Source organism: Macaca nemestrina, chromosome 8 (genome assembly GCF_043159975.1).
Source record: "Macaca nemestrina isolate mMacNem1 chromosome 8, mMacNem.hap1, whole genome shotgun sequence".
Taxonomy (NCBI): Eukaryota; Metazoa; Chordata; class Mammalia; order Primates; family Cercopithecidae; genus Macaca; species Macaca nemestrina.
In genome coordinates, this window is record NC_092132.1 from 3,584,051 (window position 1) to 3,606,717 (window position 22,667).

General features: G+C 57.8%; 1 protein-coding gene and 1 long non-coding RNA gene across 3 annotated transcripts; one reads left to right on the forward strand and one right to left on the reverse strand.

Moving 5' to 3' along the window:
• Window positions 1-8,979: 8,979 nt before the first annotated feature.
• Window positions 8,980-11,081, reverse strand: LOC139355631 (uncharacterized). Of its 2 annotated transcripts, none has more exons than XR_011606421.1 (2): window positions 10,945-11,081; window positions 8,980-9,605 (listed from the first exon to the last, which is right to left on the reverse strand). It is a non-coding gene; the product is annotated as an uncharacterized lncRNA (long non-coding RNA). The 2 variants fall into 2 exon arrangements; XR_011606422.1 differs by having other exon boundaries at window positions 8,980-9,723; window positions 10,945-11,065.
• A 1,047-nt stretch (window positions 11,082-12,128) lies between these two features.
• Window positions 12,129-13,437, forward strand: LOC139355571 (uncharacterized). The gene is made up of 2 exons (XM_071067409.1): window positions 12,129-12,478; window positions 12,756-13,437. Exon 2 carries the CDS (start codon window positions 12,763-12,765, stop codon window positions 13,435-13,437), a length of 675 nt encoding a protein of 224 aa, XP_070923510.1. The 5' UTR covers window positions 12,129-12,478; window positions 12,756-12,762.
• Window positions 13,438-22,667: the final 9,230 nt, after the last annotated feature.

The window sequence follows — 22,667 nt, forward strand, 5'->3', positions numbered from 1 at the left end:
AGAGGTGTAGGGTCCTGGCAGGCAGAGCCCTGCAGAAAGAGCTGATTCCAGCAACCCTGGAGGAGGTGACACCTCATCCCTGGAGGGTCCAGAAAGGGGAAGGTCCCTAGGAGGAGACAGAGACTCACAAGGGAGCAGAAGCCCCAGGCCTGGGCTGCTGGATGGAGTGAGCAAGGTGGCTTGGAGGCTGGCAAGGGGCGGGGGTTGGTCCCAGGCTAGCAGGAGAGCACAGGAAGGGGTGGGTGGTGGGAACCTGGTGCTCTCCACAGATGGAGCTGTTGCTGCCTGGGGGAAGGGGCGGGAGGAGTGAAACCCACAGGACGCTCTAAGGCAGCAGGGCCATCTAGAGCAAACAGGCGGCCGCTGGCCTGGCCAGGGCGCATCTGGAAGGAACAGCTGTGTCCTAAAGGCTCAGAGGAAGCAGCCTGATGGTGGGGGCGCTGGAGATGTCCAAGAGGGTCAGCTTCAGGCCTGATCTGGGGAGGGAAATGTTCATGTCAGATTCCTCAGGCAGTGGCTGCCGGCGGGGTGGGGCTTACACCATGGGGTCCTGAGAGTGGCTGCTGGTGGGGTGGGGGTGGGGCTTACACCATGGGGTCCTGAGAGTGGCTGCTGGTGGGGTGGGGGTGGGGCTTACACCATGGGGTCCTGAGAGTGGCTGCCGGCAGGGTGGGGCTCACACCATGGGGTCCTGAGAGTGGCTGCTGGTGGGGTGGGGGTGGGGGTTTACACCATGGGGTCCTGAGAGTGGCTGCCGGCAGGGTGGGGCTCACACCATGGGACCCCGAGATGACCAGAGGTACCATTGATGATCAGTGGGTGCAAAGGAGCCGGGTGACAGGGAGGATTCCATACCTGGATCCCAGTCCACTTCTGTCCTTAAGTCATCCTGGGCCTCAGTCTCACCTATGAACTGGGTATGCAGAGCGTATGACCCCACGGCCCCATCGGGTCCCCACAACAGCCCTGCGGATTGGGCTGGGAAAATGAAGACCCCATGTTACAGATTAGGAAACTGAGGCAGAGGCCTAGTTGCCTCCGATACTTCAGTGAACACGAGGTGCCCAGGCCTCACCCCAGCGTGCACTTTCTTGTGCTTGGAACTCGCATTGGTTCCTAGCCCGGGAAGGGAGACCACAGGGGCCTGAGCACATTCTCCCATCAGTCCAGGGCCAGTGACTGGGCAGCAGTAGAGCCCGGCCACAGAGAGCCCAGCTGAGGACAGGGAAAGCTGGCCTGGTCTTCAATAGGCTGCAGGGGCCGTGAGCCCTCTTTCCACATTGCTGTGCCCTGCTGCTCTCTGCAGACGGAAAGCTCGAGCTCAGGCCTCTGCTTCAGAAAAGCCCAAGAAACAACCCAAAGCAACAAATTGTCTCCTAAACAAGAGGCTGCCTGCCGGCGCCGGGGGCGGCAGTGGGAGGGCGGGCTGCGCGTAAATCTGCCCCGGCGCCCGCAGTTACGGTGATTCAGGCCCCGGAAGGGCCGGTTTATTAAAAATCATCCCTCTGCGTTCCAGCATGAGTTAGGGAGTGCGTCTCTCGCAGAGAACAAATGGGGCTTTTAGAAGTCAATGTAAGCAACTCTGCCCTCTGCCTCCTCGCGCAGCGGGCGGAGGCTGTTACCCAGGACACCGTCTGGGCTCGGACTGGGTTGGGGACGGGAGCCTCACTTTTACCAAAGCCAAGATCCATCAAGATTTCTAGCAGAGTCGCGACCCTGGAGCCACGACTAGGGCCAAGGATTCCCAGTCTCACGTGGCAGAGCAGGGAAGACCCCTTGGACTGGAGTCTGGGTGCCCCACTACACAGATGGGAGCACAGATGCCCCTGCCCACTCCCAGGACAGGAACAGGGCCCACCCCAGCCCACCACCGTGGGCGGTCCTAAGTTCCCAGCCTCGGTTCCCTCTCACTGCACACCCAGAACCCCCACCTTCTGGGCCTCCAGCTCACCCCCTCTTCCCCTTTGGCCTCCCTTTCCCCGGGACCACTCCCAGCACAGCCCCGGCCTGCTTCTCTCTGGTCTCTAGAGTGAGCCTCACACCCTGGGCAGAGTGGTGAGTGGAGCACACATGTGGGAGGCTCCCACTGGAATCACCCCACTCCATGGCTGCCCCTGGCTACCAGGACCCTGCTCGGGGCTGCTTGGGGCATAGGGCCCTTGGCTGGAGCCCAGCGTGAATTCGGGGCAGAGGACAAAGAGCTCTGGGTACATGTGGCCTGGCTGTCCGTGGAAGGCACTGTTTCTGGCAAAGAGGAAGAGGAGGGAGGAAGGTGGTGCCTCAGGGCCTGGAGCACCACAGCCACTTCCTGTCCAGTGTCCAGTGCAAAGAAAAAAAAAACAAGACTCTGTAAGAAGAAGAAGATGCTCGAGTCCCCACCGTTCCTCTGGGGCTGAATCCACCTGCCCCTGGAACGGACCCTGAAGGGAGAAAAGCCCTGAGCTCTTAGGTGAGGCAGGAGCAGCCCTGCCGCAGAAGATGGTAACACTGTCCCACCCTGCACTGGACCTGAAGGGGGGCTGAGACGGGAGGAGTGGGGGATGGGAGCAGAAGAAACTCAGACACAGCTGAGTGGATGAAGGAGCGTGCCCAAGGCCACACAGCTTCTTGCAGGTCTCTCTCCACAGCCTCTGCTCCCTGACTGGGCAACTGAGGTGCCTGCAGCCAGCCCTGACCCTGCTCTCGGGGTCCGGAGTTCAGGCACTGGGTTGAGCCCGGCCTCAGAGATGGGGGTGGGGGCGACTGGGCCCCTCGCAGGCCACGTCCTCTCCCTGCCAAGCAGCCCCCAGCTGCCCCGAGGTCGTTGAGAGACCACCCGTGGCCGTCCCCGGGCTTGGTGAAGGGCACGCTGGACAAATGCAGCAGGGCTCGTCTTCGCCATCTTGACTGCGCCATCCCCGGAGACTCACTGCCTGGCCCGCAGACGCAGCCCTTCCTCCAACAAGACGATTCTGTTTACTCAAAGACACCTTTGTGAACATCTGATGCCTAATTTATGAGGTGAGCAGGCGGACAGCAGTGTGCCCTCCTCCATCCCTCTCCTTATTAAACTGTTTGTGATCCAATAAGTCACGGTAAGACACTGCGTTCCAGAGAGCTCTCACTTCCTCCCTCGCTGACATTTGGAGGGAGCCAGAAGTGTCCAGGCTGGCCCTTGGCACAACAGGAGCTCCTGGAATGTCAGAAGGGCTTGAGGGAGTCAATCCATGCTGCCTGCCCCTTCCTCTGCCAGTGGGGAGACTGAGGCCCAGAGGGAGCCTTGCAAACAAGTGAGGTGTCCAAGCCACAGGGTCACAGTGACGCTCACCTGCGTGGGATGTGTACACACACTCACACCGGCCCACACACTCCAGCACCGTGCAGAGACACCGAGGATCCCGGGCCAGCCCCTGGGTGCAGCAGAAAGTCAGAGGACTGGTGTTTTTTTCCTTTTCAGTACAAGGCTGTGAGCAGCCAGGCCTCGAGCCCCAGACCATTGTCAGCCAGCCCAGCCACCCTCAGAAGCTGCTTCAGGGCTGAGTATTTGACCACAAGATGTTGTCGCCTCAGGCTGTGGCCAGGCTGCTTTTCTGGGCCACTATCTGTGGCTCTGGGGGGCCCAGCCAGCTGCTCCCAATTCCCAGAACTTTCTAACCTTCCGGTCCCCTTTGTGAAGTGGTTTGACCCCAAGGGAGCTGAGAGGCTCGGCTCCTCAGGGTGCTCTGTCCCTCTGTCCTACAGGGGACTCTGCCGCAGGGAATCTGCCACATCCCTGCGGGACACAGCACCCTGGGGAGCCGAGCCTCTCCAAGTCCGAACACCTAGGCTTGGTGGCTCTTCTCATGGTTCAGAGTCCCTAAAAGGTGAGGGGAGATCCCCCCAGCGATACAGAGATCCTGAGCCCCTGCAGAGCTGCTGGCCTTCTTCAGGGGACCCTGTTCCCTGGAGACCAGACGAAGGAGTGTGGCAGTGAGAGAGGGGTCTCCATGACAACGTCTTGGTGAGCTCAGAAGGCTTCCTCACCATCCTAGCCAATGAAAGCGCCATTCCCAGGACCCCGACTGTGCACCATGGCCTGGTCTGAGTGCTCAGGACAGGCAGGGTCGGGGATGAGGGATCCATTCTCCCCTGGAAAGGGCTCCGGTCTGCAAAACAGTACATGGGCTTCACCCAAAGCAGGCCTGGCCGTGGGCCCTGCACACAGTAGACGCTCGGTGGACACTTGCTAAGCAGATGAGGAGGGGGCAGGAGCCCATTAACACCCATCAACAGAACATCTTTCACCCCGCAATGGGCCGTGCTGATGGCCGGTTCTGGCCTGAGGCTGGGGAGCTGTGCTGGGGGCTGCTGAGTGTGTGGACACAGCTGCGGGGAGGAGAATGCGCTCTGAGCCACGGCCACAGGCTCCAAGGCCTCTGAGCAAACACCTTAAGGAAGGGCGGGGGGCGGGAGCAAAACCCAGTCTGCATCTGCTGGGCATGAAGCCGGCGTCCTAAGAGGATGCAGGGGTGACACACCGTGGGGTTCTTGCTTAGAGGCGGGGGGCCTCGGGGGACTGATGGCAAAGCAACTCCATGATTCAGACCAACCCTATCCCAGGCATAAGACCGTCCCAGGTGTCTGAGGATGAGACATTGGGAAAGAGAGGCCAGGGTCAGAGGAGGGCGTGGGAATGGAGCACAGCCCCCTCAGGACCTCCGGGAACGGGTTTGCCAATGCACCTGCACCCAGAGGACAGGTGATGGTGGGTAGGGGCCTTATTGCCTCAGGGACAGTCTGGTGGACACAGCAGTCATCCACAGTGATTGTTCCCCAGGCACCTGCTCATGCCTCGGGCCAGCGCTATTCCCCACTTCCTATGGGGTCACCACCGGGAGGAGATTCGTTTACCCCCGAGCCCCTCCCCCATGCCTCTGAGCGAGTGGCCGCTGTAGGCACGAGCACCACGCAGGGCACAGCCGCGTTTCACAGCCATGCCATACGCCGGGGAGACCCACTTCCGCCCTAAGGACGGAGAGGGAGCGGAGGGACAGGAGGATAAATCCCTGCCTGCTCTGCGAGAGGCACATAAATCCTCTCCGAGAACAGTCCCGCTCTGCTGGGCTTAAGGAGACAGATCTGGGCTCAGCATGATGGAGGGCAGGGAGCGGGAGGATTCCAGCGGGGCACGGAGGGGGGGTCAGCCCCGGAGGCCTCTAGCAGAAGGCACATTCTTCAAGGGCCAAGAGAGGAAACCGAGCAGCAGGAAGGATGAAACCAGGGCCCCTGGAGCCGGAGTTCCAGGTCTGGAGACCCCAGAATTCCTGGTGAAGCTATGTCTGCTCTCGGATGCCACAGTCCCAGGCACAGGACAGCCACGGGTTCCCAGGGCCCTCAGCATGGACCCACTTCTCTGCTAGAGGACCTAGCCTTGGAAGATACAGAGGGAGTGAGCACCGTGGGTGGCCCAGCCCATCATCAGCCCCGGGCAGGAGTGCGGTGGACCAACATCTCTGCCGGAGGAGCTGGCCTTGGAGGGCCTTTGAAGAGATACAGAGGGATTGAGCACCGTGGGTGGCCTGGCCTAGCCTGTCACCAGCCCCAGGCAGGAGTACAGCCCTGTTACGGTGTGTTCCCAAGTGACAGACTCCAGATCACGTCCTCAGGCACCATGGAAATAGCTTCCCCCTGCCCCATGAGGGTTCTGCGGCCAGGCCCGAGCCAGACCACACAGCTCTCCGTCCTTCCAGGACTAGATCCCGGGGCTTTGGGTGACCTGGAATCAGCCACTCTCACTGCAGAGTTCCCCTGTGTGTCCCAGGGCTGGGTCCCCTGAATAACACCAGCCCAGGGTCACAGCCGTGGCCCTTGTTAGCTGCAGGCGCCTTCAGCCAAGTGCCCTCCCATCCGTCCCACCCTCTAGCACAGACTTTCTCTCCGCCTCTCTAGACAAAGGGTCAGGAAGCCTCTCATGGGTAAGTCACGGAGTTGATGGAGCATCGGAAGCAGATTTTCCTGCCCCGGGTCACACGGCTAGAAGGTAGCAGGGTCGGGGGCCTTCCCCGGCTCTCAGGTCCTAGAACCAGAAGGAAGGAAGAGCAGCAGCGTCTGTTCAGCTACTCAAAGTGAAAACTGCGGGGCTGATGGGTGGGTCAGCAGGAGCTGCCGCATGCTGCGGAGAGTCCGGGCTGGGAGAGTTTCAGGGGGCATTCCCCAGCTTCCTCCTGCAGAGGGGACCCGGCTTGAGGTGTGGAAGGGGAGCCCGGGACAGAATCCCACCATGAGGAGGGCTGCTGGGAACCACCCAGGCTCCTCTCCACCACTCTTCCACACAAACGTCTACAAATGGCGATCGTTCTCTTAATTCTCAGCTCCTCTGACATAAGCGCCAGCATGCTGCCCGCACTCAGGGAGGACGTGAACCCCCATGGTGATGCCATGCCCACCCTCACTGCCTCTGGCCCCAGGCCCTGCTGTGTCCCCGCAGCTCACTCTGTCCCCACGGCCAAGCGGGGCAGCTCACGGAGCCCCACATTCCCCAGTTGTGGGGTGGGGGTGAAAGTCGTCCCTGCCGGGTGACTGGAGGATAGAAAGGGCTCAGGTGCAACAACCGCCCAAGCAGGACCTGGCGTTAGGAATAGTTCCCGCCCTTACTCTCCCCTCCCTGTTCCCATCACAAACCAGATACAAGCTAAGCCGGCCCCCTGCGTCCAGAGCCGCTTTCGAGCTGACGGAAGAGCCAAAGCGATCTCACCCGGACCCCCGCAGCCCGGGAGGACCCCCACCTCTGCCAGAGCATCTTGGGTGGGGCCCCAGGAGTCCCCTGCATAAGCCCCTCCCACTCCAGAACACAGGAGCGGAGCTTCTTCGTTTCTTGGACAGAGTCCTGGGCTTGGCCGGAGGCAGGTTGTGGGTGGAGTCAGCGCCTGGCTTTAGGCACTGCACCTGCCTTAACCCGCAGCACCTTGACTTGAGGCAGGTTTATTCCAACCCCACACCACAGATGGGGGTGCTGAGGCCAGAGAGGATGGGAGCAGCTCCCACACACAGCTTGGGGGCCCAGCGTCAGGATCTGAACCTCACTGTGTTTCCCGACTACTCAATCCGAGTGACCCCGCCCACCACACTCGGGGCGCCTGTCCAGCCTCTCCATACACATGGTGGTTCTCCTCTCTGCTGTCTGTCTCCAGCACTCACTGGAAGGCACTGCCGGCAGGGCAAGAGGAGCCCGGCAGGCATCTGCTGGAGGAGCAGACAGGCATGCAGACACAGTGTCCCTGCCACAGCTGGCTTCTCTGGGAGGAAGGCTGCGACCCAGCACACTGGGAAGAGCCGGGCCCTGTGGAAGCTTGGCTGCAGGGAGGAAGGCTCTGTGCTCACCTAGAAATTGCCCCTTCTTCAGGCCCAGGCCTGCCCCTGGGGCCGCTCCCGGATCCTCTCCTGGAGGAGGGGTCAAGAGGGCGGGTGTGCTTGGGACCGGCAGGCCAGGCCACTTGCCCGTTCGTTTATTGGACAGAGCCCCTGTTTTGTGTCGTCAGAGTATGGTTCTGGGAACCCAGTAACGACCGAGGCAGACACTGCCCCTGCCCACTTGAAGGATGGCCAGTGGAGGTAGAGTGTCAGGTGGTCATTAATGCCCCATGGAGGGTGCGTGCCAGGAGCCAGGTAAAGGGCGCAGGATGCAGCCAGCACACTGTGTCTGCAAAGCCTCTGCTCCACCCACAGGGGTTTGTGTGGTTTTGATACCTGTCTCTCCCCCAAGTCCCAGAGTGGCTGGGCCTGTGTCCACTCTTGCTCCCCATGGTAACGCTTCCTCTTGCACTCTAGCACACTAACACAGCCGCGGGCGCAGCCACGGCCAGCAAGATTTGCTTCCTGGCTAAGTGAATGAAAGGGGAGACCCCAGCCCCATGTCTGGGTGGGGGCACAGGGCTGAGTATGGGCAGCCCAGGAGAAATTCACAGTGTTGTTGGGGGAGTTGCGTGATCCTCAGGGCTGGGTGGGGGAGAAGGAGGTTGAACACCAGCCGTGGGTGCGGGTTGAGGCTGGGGTACAAGATGAGGTTTCTGCAAGGCTCAACATAGTCAGGAGACATGTTGAGGAGCCCCAGAAAAGTGGGACAGGAGGGAAACTGTGAAGGATTTTCAGCCGAGGTGTGGGAGATGTGGAGCCGTGAGCTGTGAAGGGGCTGCTAGTGAACAGGTGCTCACCACACTTGCCCCCTACACACAGGCACAGCCTGCACCTTCCCGTGTGGCCAAGGGGGGACAGGTGGCCTCCAGGCTCAGGGCTCAGAGAGAATGCAGGCGCCTGGGCCAGGAGGGAGAGGTGGGCCTCCCAGGGGACCTGTTCCAGGGAGGGGAAAGTCTAGAGAAAGGAGCCGTGGTGGGGCTGGAGCATTCAGGAGAAGAGCAGCTGCAGGGGCCTATGGACCCGGAGCGGGTAAGGCGGCAGGAGGGTGTCAGCAGGGGCGTGTCAGCAGGGGCAGCACTTGGGCAAGCTTGGTTTTGGACTTGGTGGGACAGAGACACCAGCAGGCAGGTTGATGACAGGCCCAGCCAGCAGACGGGAATGAGAGCAAGGGGAGTGCCAGTCTCCAGTGTGAGGAGCAGGGCCAGAATGCCAGCCCCTCTCCTCCCACCAGTGACCTGTCCTGTCCACATGGAGCAAACTCCACATGGGCCCTGGGTGGCTCGGGTTCCAGAGCAGGGCAGATCCCAGGCGCAGAGGACAGGGGTTTCAGGAGGTCCCGGCAGCCAGGCTGGCTTTGGGTCAGTTCCAGGAAAGGTTTCAGGTGAGATGCTCACAGTATCAACAGCCAGTCACAGCAGCAGGGGGCTGGGCTGGCACAGGGCCCCGGAGGCCCCTTAGAGCTGCTGGGTGGCAGGGAGATCCGGACACTTCAGGGAAAGGCAGCTGAGAGGGCAGAGGTGAGAGGAGCTGACCTAGGCATCCAGACAGCAGGAACATGGCCCCTGGCAGGGGTAGGGTCCAGGGGCTGCAGCCACATGCACCACCAGGAACTGCATTTGGTTTTAATAAAATGCTGCAAGCTCGGTTGGCAAGCCACTGTGAGCCAGGGATGTCCACACACTTCTCAGAGGCCGAGACCTCTTGAGGGAAAGGTCTATCTTTCTCTTTTTCCAGAGAAAGAAGTGGAAGCTCAGAGAGGCTCCACCACTTGCCCCAGCTGGCAGAGCTCTAGTGACAGAGCTGCAGGATCAGCCGCTCTTATGGGCACTGTCCTTCCCCTAACTGGGCTGCCTCCCCTGGGGGCCCCATGCCTTCCTCCTCAGACACAGACGCTGTCCTTCCCCTAACCGGGCTGCCCCCCACCCCGTGGGCCCCAGGCCTTCCTCCTCAGACACAGTCTCTGTCCATCCCCACATGAGCTCTGACCGCCTGAGTCTGGGGGACCATGGTGAGACCGTCCAGCACCACGGACAGTGGTCTTGGTTCTGTGCCAGCAGTAGGGAGAGGCTCCTCAGCAAGGATCACCCATAGGCAGGGCCATGCCCCAAAGTTCTCTAAGGTTCCCAGAGGCTGTTTCTATGGAGCACTGAGTTGAGCTCTCATTTTCGAAGAACACGGGTGCTGCTCCCCAGGGCGCCATGAAGACCAGGCGACATTTGGGGGCAGGCAGAGACCTGGAAGAAGCAAGGCGTTGAGAGACACAATCAGGGTCTCATTACCATTTTGATTGCAGCAGCTCCCCCAGCGCCCGGGCCCGGACACACGAGCACACACTCAATCTGAAGGCGAAGGCTGAGCCAGGGTGAGGAGAGAAAAAAAGGAGCAAAATAGACTGATTTTAATAATGCTAAAAATAACCGTGTCAATACTCCCTCTGTCTGGGGAGCCACAGATCATTTTCTAAGGCACCTTCCCATCTTCCTTCTCCATGGCTGGTAGCAAGAGTCCTGGAGTGGATTCAGGCCCCCCTCCCCCCAGCTTCCAGACCAAGCTCTCCTGAGCCACTCACGGGATCCTGGGTGAAGGACTTCACCCAGAGGGATCTCAGTGCTCCTGTCTACACAAAGGAGGTGGCAGCCCCAGCTCTGTGTACCTCCAAGAGGCACAGGAAGAGCTGGGGTCCTTGGAGGGCGAGTCTCTCATTTAACAGATGAGCAAATTGAGGCATGAAGATGGGGGTGAGGGGGCCACTCAAGATCGAGAGGGATCTGGTGCATCTGCACCCTGGGAAAGCCAGGGTGATGTCCTCCATGAAGGAAACAGCTGCTCACACAGATCAACATCCCAGACCCTCCCGGCAGCGCCACAGGAGGCCGAATGTGGACCAGGCAACCCTGTGTTCAAGATGAGGAAGTCAAGGCCCAGAAGGTGTTCCAAACTGGCCCCAGGTCAGCAGGGCTCAACCCCAGCCTCTCCACTCCCAACAAGAGCTTCTCCACACAGGCAGTGCCGGTGGACCCTTGAAGCAGCAGTGCCTGCCTAATACAACGTGCATGACTGAGGTCTGGCTCCAAGAGGGTCACATCCCTTCCCCACCCAGCTGTCTCTCTCAGCACTATCCCTGGATGGTCTGGACATTGTCCTCTTCACAAGTGCTGGTGTGGCTCTGCCCTCTATGAAGCCAGATGGCCACCATCCATAGCCAGACTGCTTGCTGGGGTCTAGCTGGCCTTGCCTGTGACTGGTCCCACCACTAACTACTCTCCCGGCAGCTCCTCCAACCTCCCTGATGCATGAGGACATCAGCACTTCCTGGACACTTGCCACAGCCCCTGCATAAGCCTCTCACCACCAACCAGACACAGAAGCCCAGGCCCAGAGAAGGTTTGCCCAGCCCCTGGGCGGGTGGTGTGGGAAACTGCATTTTGAGACCCAGGCAGGACACTCGCAGTCCTCCCAGGGTGGCAACACATTGACTTTCAAGTTCCCACACATCCCCTGGGCCCTCCACCCTCTGAACTACAGGCTCCTTCCCCAACGCCCCTGTGCATCTCTGCACCGTCTTCCTTCTACCTGCTATAGTGTTTTCCCCTTCCTCTTTCTGCCAATTTCTTATTCCATCCTCAAGATCCAGCTAAATGTCACCTCTTCTGTGAGGTCTTCCCGGATAGCCCCTGACAGAGCTGGCTTTTCTCTCCTGTGAGAGCCTGCCCAGTTACCCAGACCTCCACCATGACCACTGCTGAGTGTGTCATAATGGGCAGCCAGGTGCTCTTATCTAACAGTCTACAGACACTCCTCTCAGCCATTCAGTGTCTGTGTTACCTTGGAGAAATTATTCAACCTCTCCATGTCTCAGCATCTTCAGCTAAAATGTGGCTTTTAGTAGACTTGTTCAAGTCTTGCAGAAGGCTTAGAATACTACCTGGCAGATGTCACATGCTCAAAAAATGTTAATTACTACTGCTGTAAGCAATATTACCACCACCATCATCATCACCAACACCATCACCACCATCATCATCACCACCATCATCATCATCACCACCACCATCATCACCATTGCCACTATCACAATCATCACCACCCATCATCACCATCACCATCATCACCACCACCATCACCACCACCATCATCACCATCACCATCACCATCATCATCACCACCATCATCACCATCATCATCACCATCATCACCACCATCATCACCATCATCACCATCACCATCATCACCATCACCATCATCACCACCACCATCATCACCATCACCACTATCACCATCATCATCACCCATCATCACCATCACCATCATCACCACCACCACCACCATCATCATCATCACCATCATTATCACCATCATTATCACCACCATCACCATCATCATCACCATCATCATCATCACCATCACCATCACCACCATCATCACCATCACCATCACCACCACCACCATCATCACACTGCCATCACCATCACCACCATCACCATCACCACCATCACCATCATCACCATCACCATCATCACCATCACCATCACCACCATCATCACCATCACCATCACCACCACCACCATCATCACACTGCCATCACCATCACCACCATCACCATCACCACCATCACCATCATCATCATCACCATCATCACCACCACCATCATCACCATCACCACCATCATCACCATCATCATCATCACCATCATCACCATCACCATCATCACCATCATCATCATCACCATCATCACCACCACCATCATCATCATCATCATTATCACCATCATCACCATCACCATCATCACCACCACCATCACCATCATCACCATCACCACCATCACCACCACCATCATCATCATCATCATTATCACCATCATTATCACCACCATCACCATCATCACCATCACCATTATCACCATCACCACCACCACCATCATCACCATCATTATCAGCATCATTATCACCACCATCACCATCATCACCACCATCACCATCATCACCATCACCCTCACCACCACCACCATTGTCACACTGCCATCATCACCACCATCACCATCATCATCACCATCACCACCACCATCAGTAGCAGCATCTCCCTTACTGGACTTTCCAGCTCCTCGCAGGTAGGGAATACCAACAAGTCATTTTTATCTCCCTAGACTCGTGCCCTGGCACATAGTAGGTGCTTCTAACCTTGTTGGATGATAAGGTGGACAGGCAGGTGGGCACGTGGATAAATGAATACATGAAGGGACAGGTAGATGGTTGAATGAATGGCTGGAAGGACAGGAGGGTTTGTGGGTAAAGAGGGGCAGAATGGATGAATGAGTCAGTGAATGAGTGAGTGTGCTGCTGTAAGAAGCACAGATGGGTGGCTGAGTTGGTCCCTCCCACACCCAGGCTTCAGATGCTGAGCCGCTTAGTAACAGCAGACATCACACTGTCCCCATGGAGCGATGATATTAAAATCCCTGAAGGCTGCGTTGTCAATATCCGGGGGAGATTATCTCTGGAGCCATCAGCAGCAGGAGTGGGCCTCCCACTTCCCGGGCCCTCCGTTCTGCTGGGACAGATGACACCTCCCTTTCTGAGCTTCTGCAGAGGAACCAAGCAACGCCTGCAGAGTCCTGCGGGTTCCAGCTCGCTGGGCTGGGCAGCTCCTTCCTGCTTCAGACCCCAGGGGAAGTCTAGGGGCATGCCGGGACTGGGGCCGTCAGGACCCTGGCTGTGGGCATGGTCCCCACCCACCCACACCCAGGCCTTCCATGCTCCCTCTGAAAGCTCTGCAGCATGGGTTTTCCTCCGTCCCCACCATCGCTCCTATACAGCCTCTTGCCGGCCTCCAGGTACCTCTGTCCCCACCCCTCACGGCTCTGCCGCTGGGGGCATCCAGAGCTCCCATCCGCTACTGAAAAACACCACATGCAAAGTGAGGTGGGCAGAGCGGCAGCCCAGCTCTTGGGTCCCCCACCCAACCCCCAGGGCCACCACAGGGCTGGCTTCTGCGCTGGGGTCCCACTTTGTTTGGGCGGGACCCCTTCACATCCTCAAAATTAGCCTCCGAAAGCATTTGTTTGTCTAGGTTTTATTTATCCATGTTGACAGTGTTAGAAACAAAATATACATTAAAAATATTAACTCATTTAAAAATTACATATTGATGCATATATGTTTTCATGAAGCTGTATTTTCTAAACCCTTCCGCCCCCTCCCCCAGCAAAAAAAAAAAAAAAAAAAAAGTGAGAAGCAGTGTCAGTGCTACATGGTTACAGATCTTTCTGAATAGCAGAAAGGTCGTGGGGACCCCAGAGGCCTTGGGGCTTTGGGAGGATTAAATGACATAATGCGTATTATTTGCAGAACGTCACACCCGATTCCCAGGGGTGACTCAGGAAACAATGTGAGGACGGCACTGGGAGCCAGCAGCCCCCACTATCTGCCATGCCATCCCCACTCCCTGGCCTACCCTTCCTTGCGCCCACACGCTCACCCCCTCCATGCAGGCTTCCTGGATTGACTACAACTCCTTCTTCCTCCCACACTTGCCTCCTGGTGGTCAAGACTCACTTCCAGTGACCTCTCCTTCCCCCCACCCTGCCCTATAGTGCCCCGCCCCGGACTTGCCCCCATCACCTGGAGACCCACAGCAGAAGGGCAGCGTTGCTTCCACCAGCACCTTGTAGTGGTCACAGTGATCAAGAAGGTTCCTTCTGGGCTCAGGCAGGCCTGGCTGTGTGAGTTCACATGAGCCTCCAGGTTAACGTCCATCAGGCGGGGATAATAGCCTTGGCCTGATGGGATCACAGTGAATAGTGGGTAAATGACCTATTTGGATTCTCGGCACACTCTGAACACGTAGGGTCGGCCATCAAGGCATCCAAGGCCCCTGTCCTCATGGAGTTAGTATGATGGGGGAGGCAGACATGGAACCAACACCCAGAGAGAAGAGTAGGGGGTGACCACCCAGGTTAGGGCAGACACCAGGGAGATGGGACTGGTGGGGGTTGGAGCCCTGGAGGGTTAGAGGGCCCTGGGAAGGAAGAGGGACCGGGCAGATCCCAGGGAGGCATTGAGGAATCTAAACACAGGGGAAAACCTTAGATGGAAAAGGGTGAAGAATCCTGAAAGCAAACCCCACCCGGAGCTGCGGGTGAACGACCTGCTGGGGTCACAGGGAGCCGGGATTCCCTAGGTAAGAGGCCCAGACTGGAGCAGGCAGTGGGAGGGAGAGTGCACCCCTGGGGCTTGGGGGTGAGTTGTCGGGACACCAGGAGGTTGGTCTATGCCAAGACCCCACCTGTCCAGCATTCCTGCATGGAGCAGGGGGCTCAGAACATACGTATCCAGGGAATGAATTTGTTCCCCTTAGGAAAAGCATGACAGCAGTAACAATCACCCCCTAAAGCCATGTGCATATTGGCACCACACCACCAGGTGACTATCCACTTGTACAAGCACGTGCTCTGGGAGTCGCTACCCTCCCAGGCCTGTTCCTGGGCCCCAGCTGGGCTGGAACCAGTTCCCCAGTTTCCCTGGTTCCCCAGCCCCTCTAGGTCCTCCCAGGCTCTTCCAGGCTCCACGTCCATACAAAGCCCCCAAGGCACACAGACATCCCAGGCCTGGCTGTGTGCACACGTGTGTTTGTTCTCGTGATTGGACGGCAAGTCCCTGGAAACAGGAGCTGGGCACATCATCGTGTGCTGTGTGGCCTGGCCCAGGACAGGGACCAGGACCAATTGCCTGGAGGGCCAGGCACACAGGGCAAGGAACTGAGCACCGCAGGCTGGGGACTGACTGTGGCTCTGGGACAAGGGAGGAGGAGGAGCCAGAGAGATGGAGAGAGGCCTTCATCCCCGTCCTCCGTCTCACCCCTGTCCTCTGCCTCGTCCTCTACCCTCCCTCTGCACCAGCCTGGCCATCACTGAGGAGGCTTTGTCCAGCCAGTGCCTTTGCAGAGTGACCTCCTAGGTGCTCCCAAGGAAACCCACACCCCTTCGAGACCAGAATGACAACTTCTCACGGCCCCTCCAGAGACACCTTCTTCCCTTACCATGCTCTTCCATCCTGCACTTCACACATCACTGCTAAGCATCTCTGCACACCAGGCTCTGCTCCAGGGGTGAGCAGGAGGACCATGAGCCACGCTGAGCTGGGGAGGGTGACGCCCCTCCCCGGGGCCCTGTACCTGTCCTCTACTGTCACTCAGGCACACTTGCATCGCCGTGAGTGAAGTCCTGCTGTGGTGCCCACCATCACTCTGAGGCTAACTAGAGAAAGGATGGCATCCTCACTAGTCCATGCCCCAGGCCTGGCACACAGTAGGTGCTCAACAATGCAAGGGAGGGAGAAATAGAGGGAGGGAGGAAGGGAGGGACAGGAAGTGGCTGGGCTTTCTCTGCTGAGACTGCCTTCCTCTGGACTGGCTGTCCGTCGAGGCTGGCTAAGCCACCCTGGTCCCTGAGTCAGCAAGAGCCCGCATGTGTGCGTGGGGCTGTGGGTGGCGGGCGGTGGGCTGAGACATTCTCACGCCAAGCAGGCTCTGCTCTGTCCTCGCCGCCCGCACAGTTCTCGCTGCTGCTTCTGAAAATGTCAACTTCTTATCTCGCCAGAATTTTTCCTGACTTGGAGAATTCAATAAAGCAGCTGAGTAACACTTAAAATAATAATGAAGCTCTGTATTTCCGCAACTCCCGGCTGGCTCTGGAGAGCCGGGACTGCCTTTCCACGGTGATCAATCTTCATTTTCACACCAGGCAGACAGCTCTGCTGGGCTGGGCTGGCCCTGCGGCCCGAGGGAATTGGCAGGTCCCTGGGATGCCGAGGCTCCCAGCTGCCAATCAGAGTGCTCGTGAGAGGGGAGGCCACTGAGGCACGGCTTAAGGGTCCTGAGCTTCCCCTACACAGCAACCTGCCCCCTAAGCCAGCCCACCCCACTTCTCGCTCATGCTGCCCTCTGACCCTTGCCCCATGCCCTCCTGTCCACTCCACTGACCCTCCAAAGCCCAGCTTAGCGCTCAGTCGGCCCTCCCTGATCCCCGGACTTTGGGCAGGCTGGGCAAAGCAGTACCCCAGGTCCATCCAAGCAGCATTTACACCCCGGGTGGGAGGAGGGTTGGATTGCCAATTCTTCCTATCCACAGAGGGTAGAACTGAGGCCCAGAGCAGGGCCCTTGCCCTCACCAGCTGCCGACCATGCACTCTGCAGGTGTCTTGTGCTGAGCACAGGGAGTGAGGTGTGGGAGATGGGGGCTCGTTCAGGACCCTAGGGCTGCCCATGGCATGGGTGGACTTTCTGCTAGGACCTGGTGGTCTTTTCTGACCTCCCTGTGGGTGGGACCCTGCTCTGAGGGGCCTGGGCCCTGACAGAGGTCGACCTGCCTCGGAACGGCCCAGACAATATGGGAGGGGACTAGGCAGACAAGGCCTCCGGTCCTGACTCCGCTGCTGCCACTGCCCGTCTGTGCACTTGGTCAAGTTCCACAGCCTCCACGAGCCTCGCTGTGTTCTCCTGCGAAGTAGGGACAGGGTGGTCTCCTCCAGCGGGGCGCCGGGGGTGCTTGTAGATGCCTGGTCACTGCCCTCCCACTCACCAAGCCCTGTCACAAGGAGCTGCAGCTGAATCCACCCTTCCCTCATTGCTCGCACTCCATCCCTCAGGACCCAGCACTGCTTGGTTTGAATCTCCTCCAATTTGTCAACAAGCTTCTCAGATCGAGCCCTTATTGAATGCCTGCAAATTGAGTCCCAGGATAACAAGAACTAATTAATCTTCCTTCCTCCCCCCAGAACCTGGCCAACATCGATGGGGGCCACCCCTCACTGACTCTGTCTTTGGGGACAGGGCAAGATCAGGCAAGGAAGGGCCCAGCTTAGAAGGGAAGCCTCAGGGCCTGGAGCAGGTGGGAACGCTCTGGGCCGGAGACCCCATCCCAGCCTGGCTCTCCTTGGGCTCACGCTCAGCCTGGGGCAAGCCCTGCCCACCTCTTCATCTGGGAAAGAAAATGAACCCAGGTCCGACTCCTTCCCAAGGTCGCTTAATATGCAAATGGGACAATAGGTGCTTTAAAAATCCTCCAGGGAGGTAGAAAAGCCACACAAATGGGAGACGTATTACAAAGCCTCATTGCCTGGGATGTGGTAAATCAACGTTTAAAATAAAATCAAATCTGTAAATAAGCGTCTAGGAACACAATCTTGCGCATTCGCTGACATATTGTCCAGGCTGCTTTCATGCTGCCAGGCAGAGCTGAGGATTCCAACAGAGACCGTGTGGCCCACAGAGCCAAAAATACTGTCTGGCTGGTGGCAGAGCAGCCCTGCTTTAGACTCGGAGGCAGAGGGATTCCCCTGAGTCTCCCTGGCCCCACACAGCGCATCCTCTGTCCCTGGAGCTCCCAGGGCCCTGGGCAAAAGCCCCTACCCTCTCCCACCCCCAGGTCCTCCAGTTAAGGAGCTCTGCCTGCCTCAGGGCCTGCAGCCGCTGTGGGGGCCCCAGCGTGGCCTGACGGGGCTCCGTCCTGGCACACCCGGACCTGTAGGGGCCCCACCCCAGCCATGGAGGGACCCCTCCCTCACCTGCTTCCCCAGGTCACAGCCAGGGACTCTCCTCCTCTTCCGGCCAGCCCTCCAGGCCCTGCAGGACCAGGGGGGCTGACCATGTAGTGGCGAACCTCAAACACCAGCAGGTACTGAATAGCTCCTTCAGGACACAGCCGGGATTTCTAGATCCTCTGAAATCAGAAGCAGTTCCCAGGGTCTCTCACGGGGGAAAAGGAGTTATCTGTGGGCCAAAACAATCTCAGATACTGAGGGGAGTCCGGGAGAACAAGGAGCCCCCCCAGAGGCCTCCTTCTTTCAGGGTGGCCAGGTCCTTAGGCAAAAAGGCAGCCTCTAAAGCCCTGCCTGGACTCACCCCCCCACCCCAGGGACTCGGGAGGGGACCAGGAGGGAAGTAGAGGGGGTAGAGGAGAAGGCCTGGGGCTCCTGGGTTGAGGGGTCCATGGGGGGAGGCAGGGGCAGGTGTGACGCGGGTGTGAGGCAGGTGCGGAGAGAAAGCCAGCCCCTGTCGGCGGATGGCGGGACCTGACCACCCCTCACACGGTAAACCACGGCAATTCTGCTCATGGCAGTGTCTGCTGAACCACACACAGCAGAGCAGCAGGACCCCTGCTCCCCAAACCTTACACAGCAGAGCAGGAGGACCCCTGCTCCCAAACCACACAGAGCAGAGCAGCAGGACCCCTGCTCTCCAAAGCCCCCATTCACGCTGGGGTGTGGCGAAGGGGGTGCATCCATCAACCAACCCAGGAGTGACGTGACAAGAATCAATCTGTGATGGACGTGGTCCCTGCAGTGGAGAGTGGGCGGGGACCCTGGCCCTCTGGGGGTCAAGGAAAGCTTCACGGAGGAGTGACAAGGATGGACAACAGGATGCTGAACTGGGCTAGTGGATTTCGAGTGGAGGGGAGGACGTAGGGAGGTCACCTCCCTTCCCAGAGGACATAGCAGATGCAAAGGCATGAAGCTAAGGCAGGAGCGGAAGCAGGGGAGGAGGCAGAGGGCAAGCGGAGGGAGGGACAGAGCACATGGGGTCTGGAGTCAGGGGTCATCCCAACAGGGGACTATCAGCACCACCAGGTGTGTGCGCTCACCTGGCTGGAGACCCCTTGGGGCATCTTGCAGTGGTTCAGAGGCAAAAGAAAGAAAGGGACTGAGTCAAAGGGCATTTTGATTGGTGCTTGTCATCCCAGCCAACCCACCAAGCACAACAAAAACACATGCGGAAGAAATGGGGCTTGAGTGTCATCTGAAGCCAGCGCTCTGAGTCACCCGCTCCCCTCCCTCCTCAATGAGCCTGGATAGATAAATACCTCTCCCCCTCCGGCAGCCCAGCCCTGCCTCCTCACTCAGCTGTGCGTCGCTAAGTGATATTACCAGCGATTACGTGTGTGGCAGTCGTAGACACAGTTACCGCTGCCTAATTGGGTCATCATTTTGACAAATGTGTCATTCTGGAGATCCGACTGCAGAAGGATCCCGACAATCTCAGCCTCGGAACTGCCTTGCCCCTCCCCTCATTTCCCCGGCCCCTTCTCCGTGTCCTTTGCTTTCAGCTTCATTTCCTTGTCAGACACGCTGTTTCCTGCAGCCCCGGGGACCCCTAACCACCCTGCTGGGCACATGAAGTGCTTGGCAAATGTCTGTGTGGCCTTCGAGGGACTGAGGCTGGGGGAGGGAGTGGAGGCTCAGAGAGTCCAGAGCCTGCCAGGAGGGTAGAGTGATGAGGGAGCCCTGCTACCTCCACACACCCAGGGTATCAGCTCCCTATAGGTCAAGAGAGCAGCCAGTGGCTGCAGGGCACCATATAGTGTACAAAATCATTCACACCCACCCCCTTATATGATCCTAGGATGTTCAAACTGACAGCACTTCAGCAGCCATGAGTCAGTCACTAGGACATGAGGGAAATAGAAATATATTCCTCACGTCACACATCAGGGGAGGAGAGTGCAGTGGTGAGGCCCATCTCCCCATCATCTCCGCATCATCTCCGCATCATCTCGCATCATCTCCCCATCATCTCCTCATCATCTCCCCATCATCTCCCATCATCTCCGCATCATGCCTCATCATATCCCCATCATCTCCACATCATCTCCACATCTCCCCATCATCTCCTCATCATCTCCCCATCATCTCCCCATCATCTCCCCATCATCTCCCCATCACCCCATCATCTCCCCATCTCCCCATCATCTCCCCATCTCCCATCATCTCTGCATCATCCCCATCATATCTCCATCATCTCCACTTCATCTCCGCATCTCCCCATCATTTTCCCACCATCTCCACATCATCTCCCCATCATCTCCCCATCTCCGTATCATCTCCCCATCTCTCCATCATCTCCCCATCTCTCCATCATCTCCCCATCTCCCCATCTTCTCCCCATCTCCCCATCATCTCCCCATCATCTCCTCATCATCTCCCCATCATCTTCCCATCATCTCCTCATCATCTCCCCATCATCTCCCCATCATTTTCCACCATCTCCACATCATCTCCCCATCATCTCCCCATCTCCGTATCATCTCCCCATCTCTCCATCATCTCCCATCTCTCCATCATCTCCCCATCTCCCCATCATCTCCTCATCATCTCCCCATCATCTCCCCATCATCTCCCATCATCTCCCCATCATATCCCCATCATATCCCCTCATCTCCTCATCATCTCCCATCATCTCCTCATCATCTCCCCATCATCTCCCCATCATATCCCCATCATCTCCACATCATCTCCTCATCATCTCCCATCTCCCCATCATCTCTGTATCATCCCTCATCATATCCCCATCATCTCCCCATGAACTCCTCATCATCTCCCCATCATCTCTCCATCATCTCCCATCACCTCTTCATGCCCCCGTCATATACCCATCATCTCCTCATCATCTCCCCATGATCTCTTCATCATCTCCCCATCTCCCCATCACCTCCTCATCTCCCCATTATCTCCCCATTTTCTCCTCATCTCCCCATCATCTCTTCATCATCTTCCATCATCTCCCCATCATCTCCCCCCCATCATCTCCCCATCATCTCCCCAACTCCCCATAATCTCCCCATCTCCCCACCATCTCCACATCTCATCATCTCCCCATCTCTTCATCTCCCCATCTCCTCATCTCCCCACCTCGCCATCTTTTCATCTCCCCATCTCTTCATCTCCTCATCATCTCTTCATCTTCCCATCTCCCCTTCACCTCCCCATCTCTCCATGTTCTCTTCTCTCCATGTCATCGTCTCCCCATCTCATCTACCCCTGTCTTCCCATCTCTTAGAGCCCTATCCCCCTCACCCCAGGACAGCTTGAGCCCCTCACTTCTTTACCTCTCAGGAAAGCCAGGCACTGGCAATACCAGCCCACTTAGATTGGGGAGTGGAGCTCCCTGGTGCTTATGTAGGGGTGTTTAGAGACTGAAAAGACCCGAATGGTTGTCAACTGTTGATTCACAGTATCACAATTATTACCATAATTATTAAGTTCTGCACCTCAGAGAATGGCTGCACAGGATAAACATCTGTGTAGATTAAAATAAAGGCAACCAGAGGGTTCCAATTTACTTGGACTGTGGTGGACCCCAGAGATGGGCACTTTTTAAACTTTCCTTATGATATTTTGTAACATCAGGAGAGTCGCCTGGGTCAGGGAAGCCTTCAGGAAGTCGCCTGGGTCAGGGAAGCCTTCAGGACAAGGCCCTCCATGTCCCTGTCCCAGGTCCTGAGGGGCTGCGGCTCTGCCGAAACACCTGTGCTATGCTGCCCCCTCCCTTGAGGGCCACCCTTGCCTTCAGGGCAGCAGGTCATGGCTACAGGAACGCTGGACATGTGGCTTATTCTAACCCTGCCCAAAATAGCCAGAATGATGGCACTTTCCCACCCTTTGGAGACGGATGGGCTGGCCCATGCACAGGGGCTTTGGAGTCGAAAACTCCTGTCATGCATCCTGATTCCACCACTTCCAGGGTGGAGAACCTTTCTGGACCTCAGCCTGCCCATCTGTAGAATGGTGTGATGAAGTACCCATGCTCTGTGAGGATGCAGTGGGCGGGTGCTGCCTCTGAGAGGTCTCCACACAGCAAAGCCAAGCCCACCACAAACCCTAACTCCTCTCTTGATCCCCCACCTCCTCCTGTCAAGGGAAGTATTGGAGAAGCAGCTCTAAAAATACTACCGTGTTGCAGGCTGTGTGGGTGCTGGCTGCCTCCTTCGTCTACATTTAAGTCTGGCTCTGCTCCAAGGGCCTGGGAGGGCTGTCTGGGTGGGGAGAGTTCAGAAAAACATTGTCATGAGAGAAGCCCCAGCCCTGAGTCAGGCTGAGCATGGTGGGGGCTGATGGCGCTGGAACCAGTGAGTTGCAACCTTCAGCCCCATCCTCATGAAGCACAGCCTCCTCCGTATTGTTGTGACGCAAGTTTTTGATCAGGGAAATTACTGATTAACATATTGACAGAGTTACCGGCTCCTGCCTGAGAAAGACTCCCCAGCAGATGAGGGTCAGGGAGCAGGAGGAGAGGGTCGGTGACGGTGCTACAGAGCGGGTTCATCTGCGAGGAGAGTTCATCTGTGAAACAGCACCGTTGCTGACACACCTGCTGAACCCCGCCAGTTCACACTGGCTTCTCCATGGACCGGACATCCACTCTGATGGGGAAGGAGTGGGGGCCCTGGGGGAGGGTCGTATCCACTTTGGTCTGGGCTGGCCTCCCCTGGCCAGGCTCCGGACGTTTGGAGGCAGCCTCTAAGGTCT

Bases quoted from the DNA above. Each gene is read 5' to 3' on its own strand.
- LOC139355571 (XM_071067409.1), top strand. From the start codon at position 12,763: ATGCTGAGCCGCTTAGTAACAGCAGACATCACACTGTCCCCATGGAGC.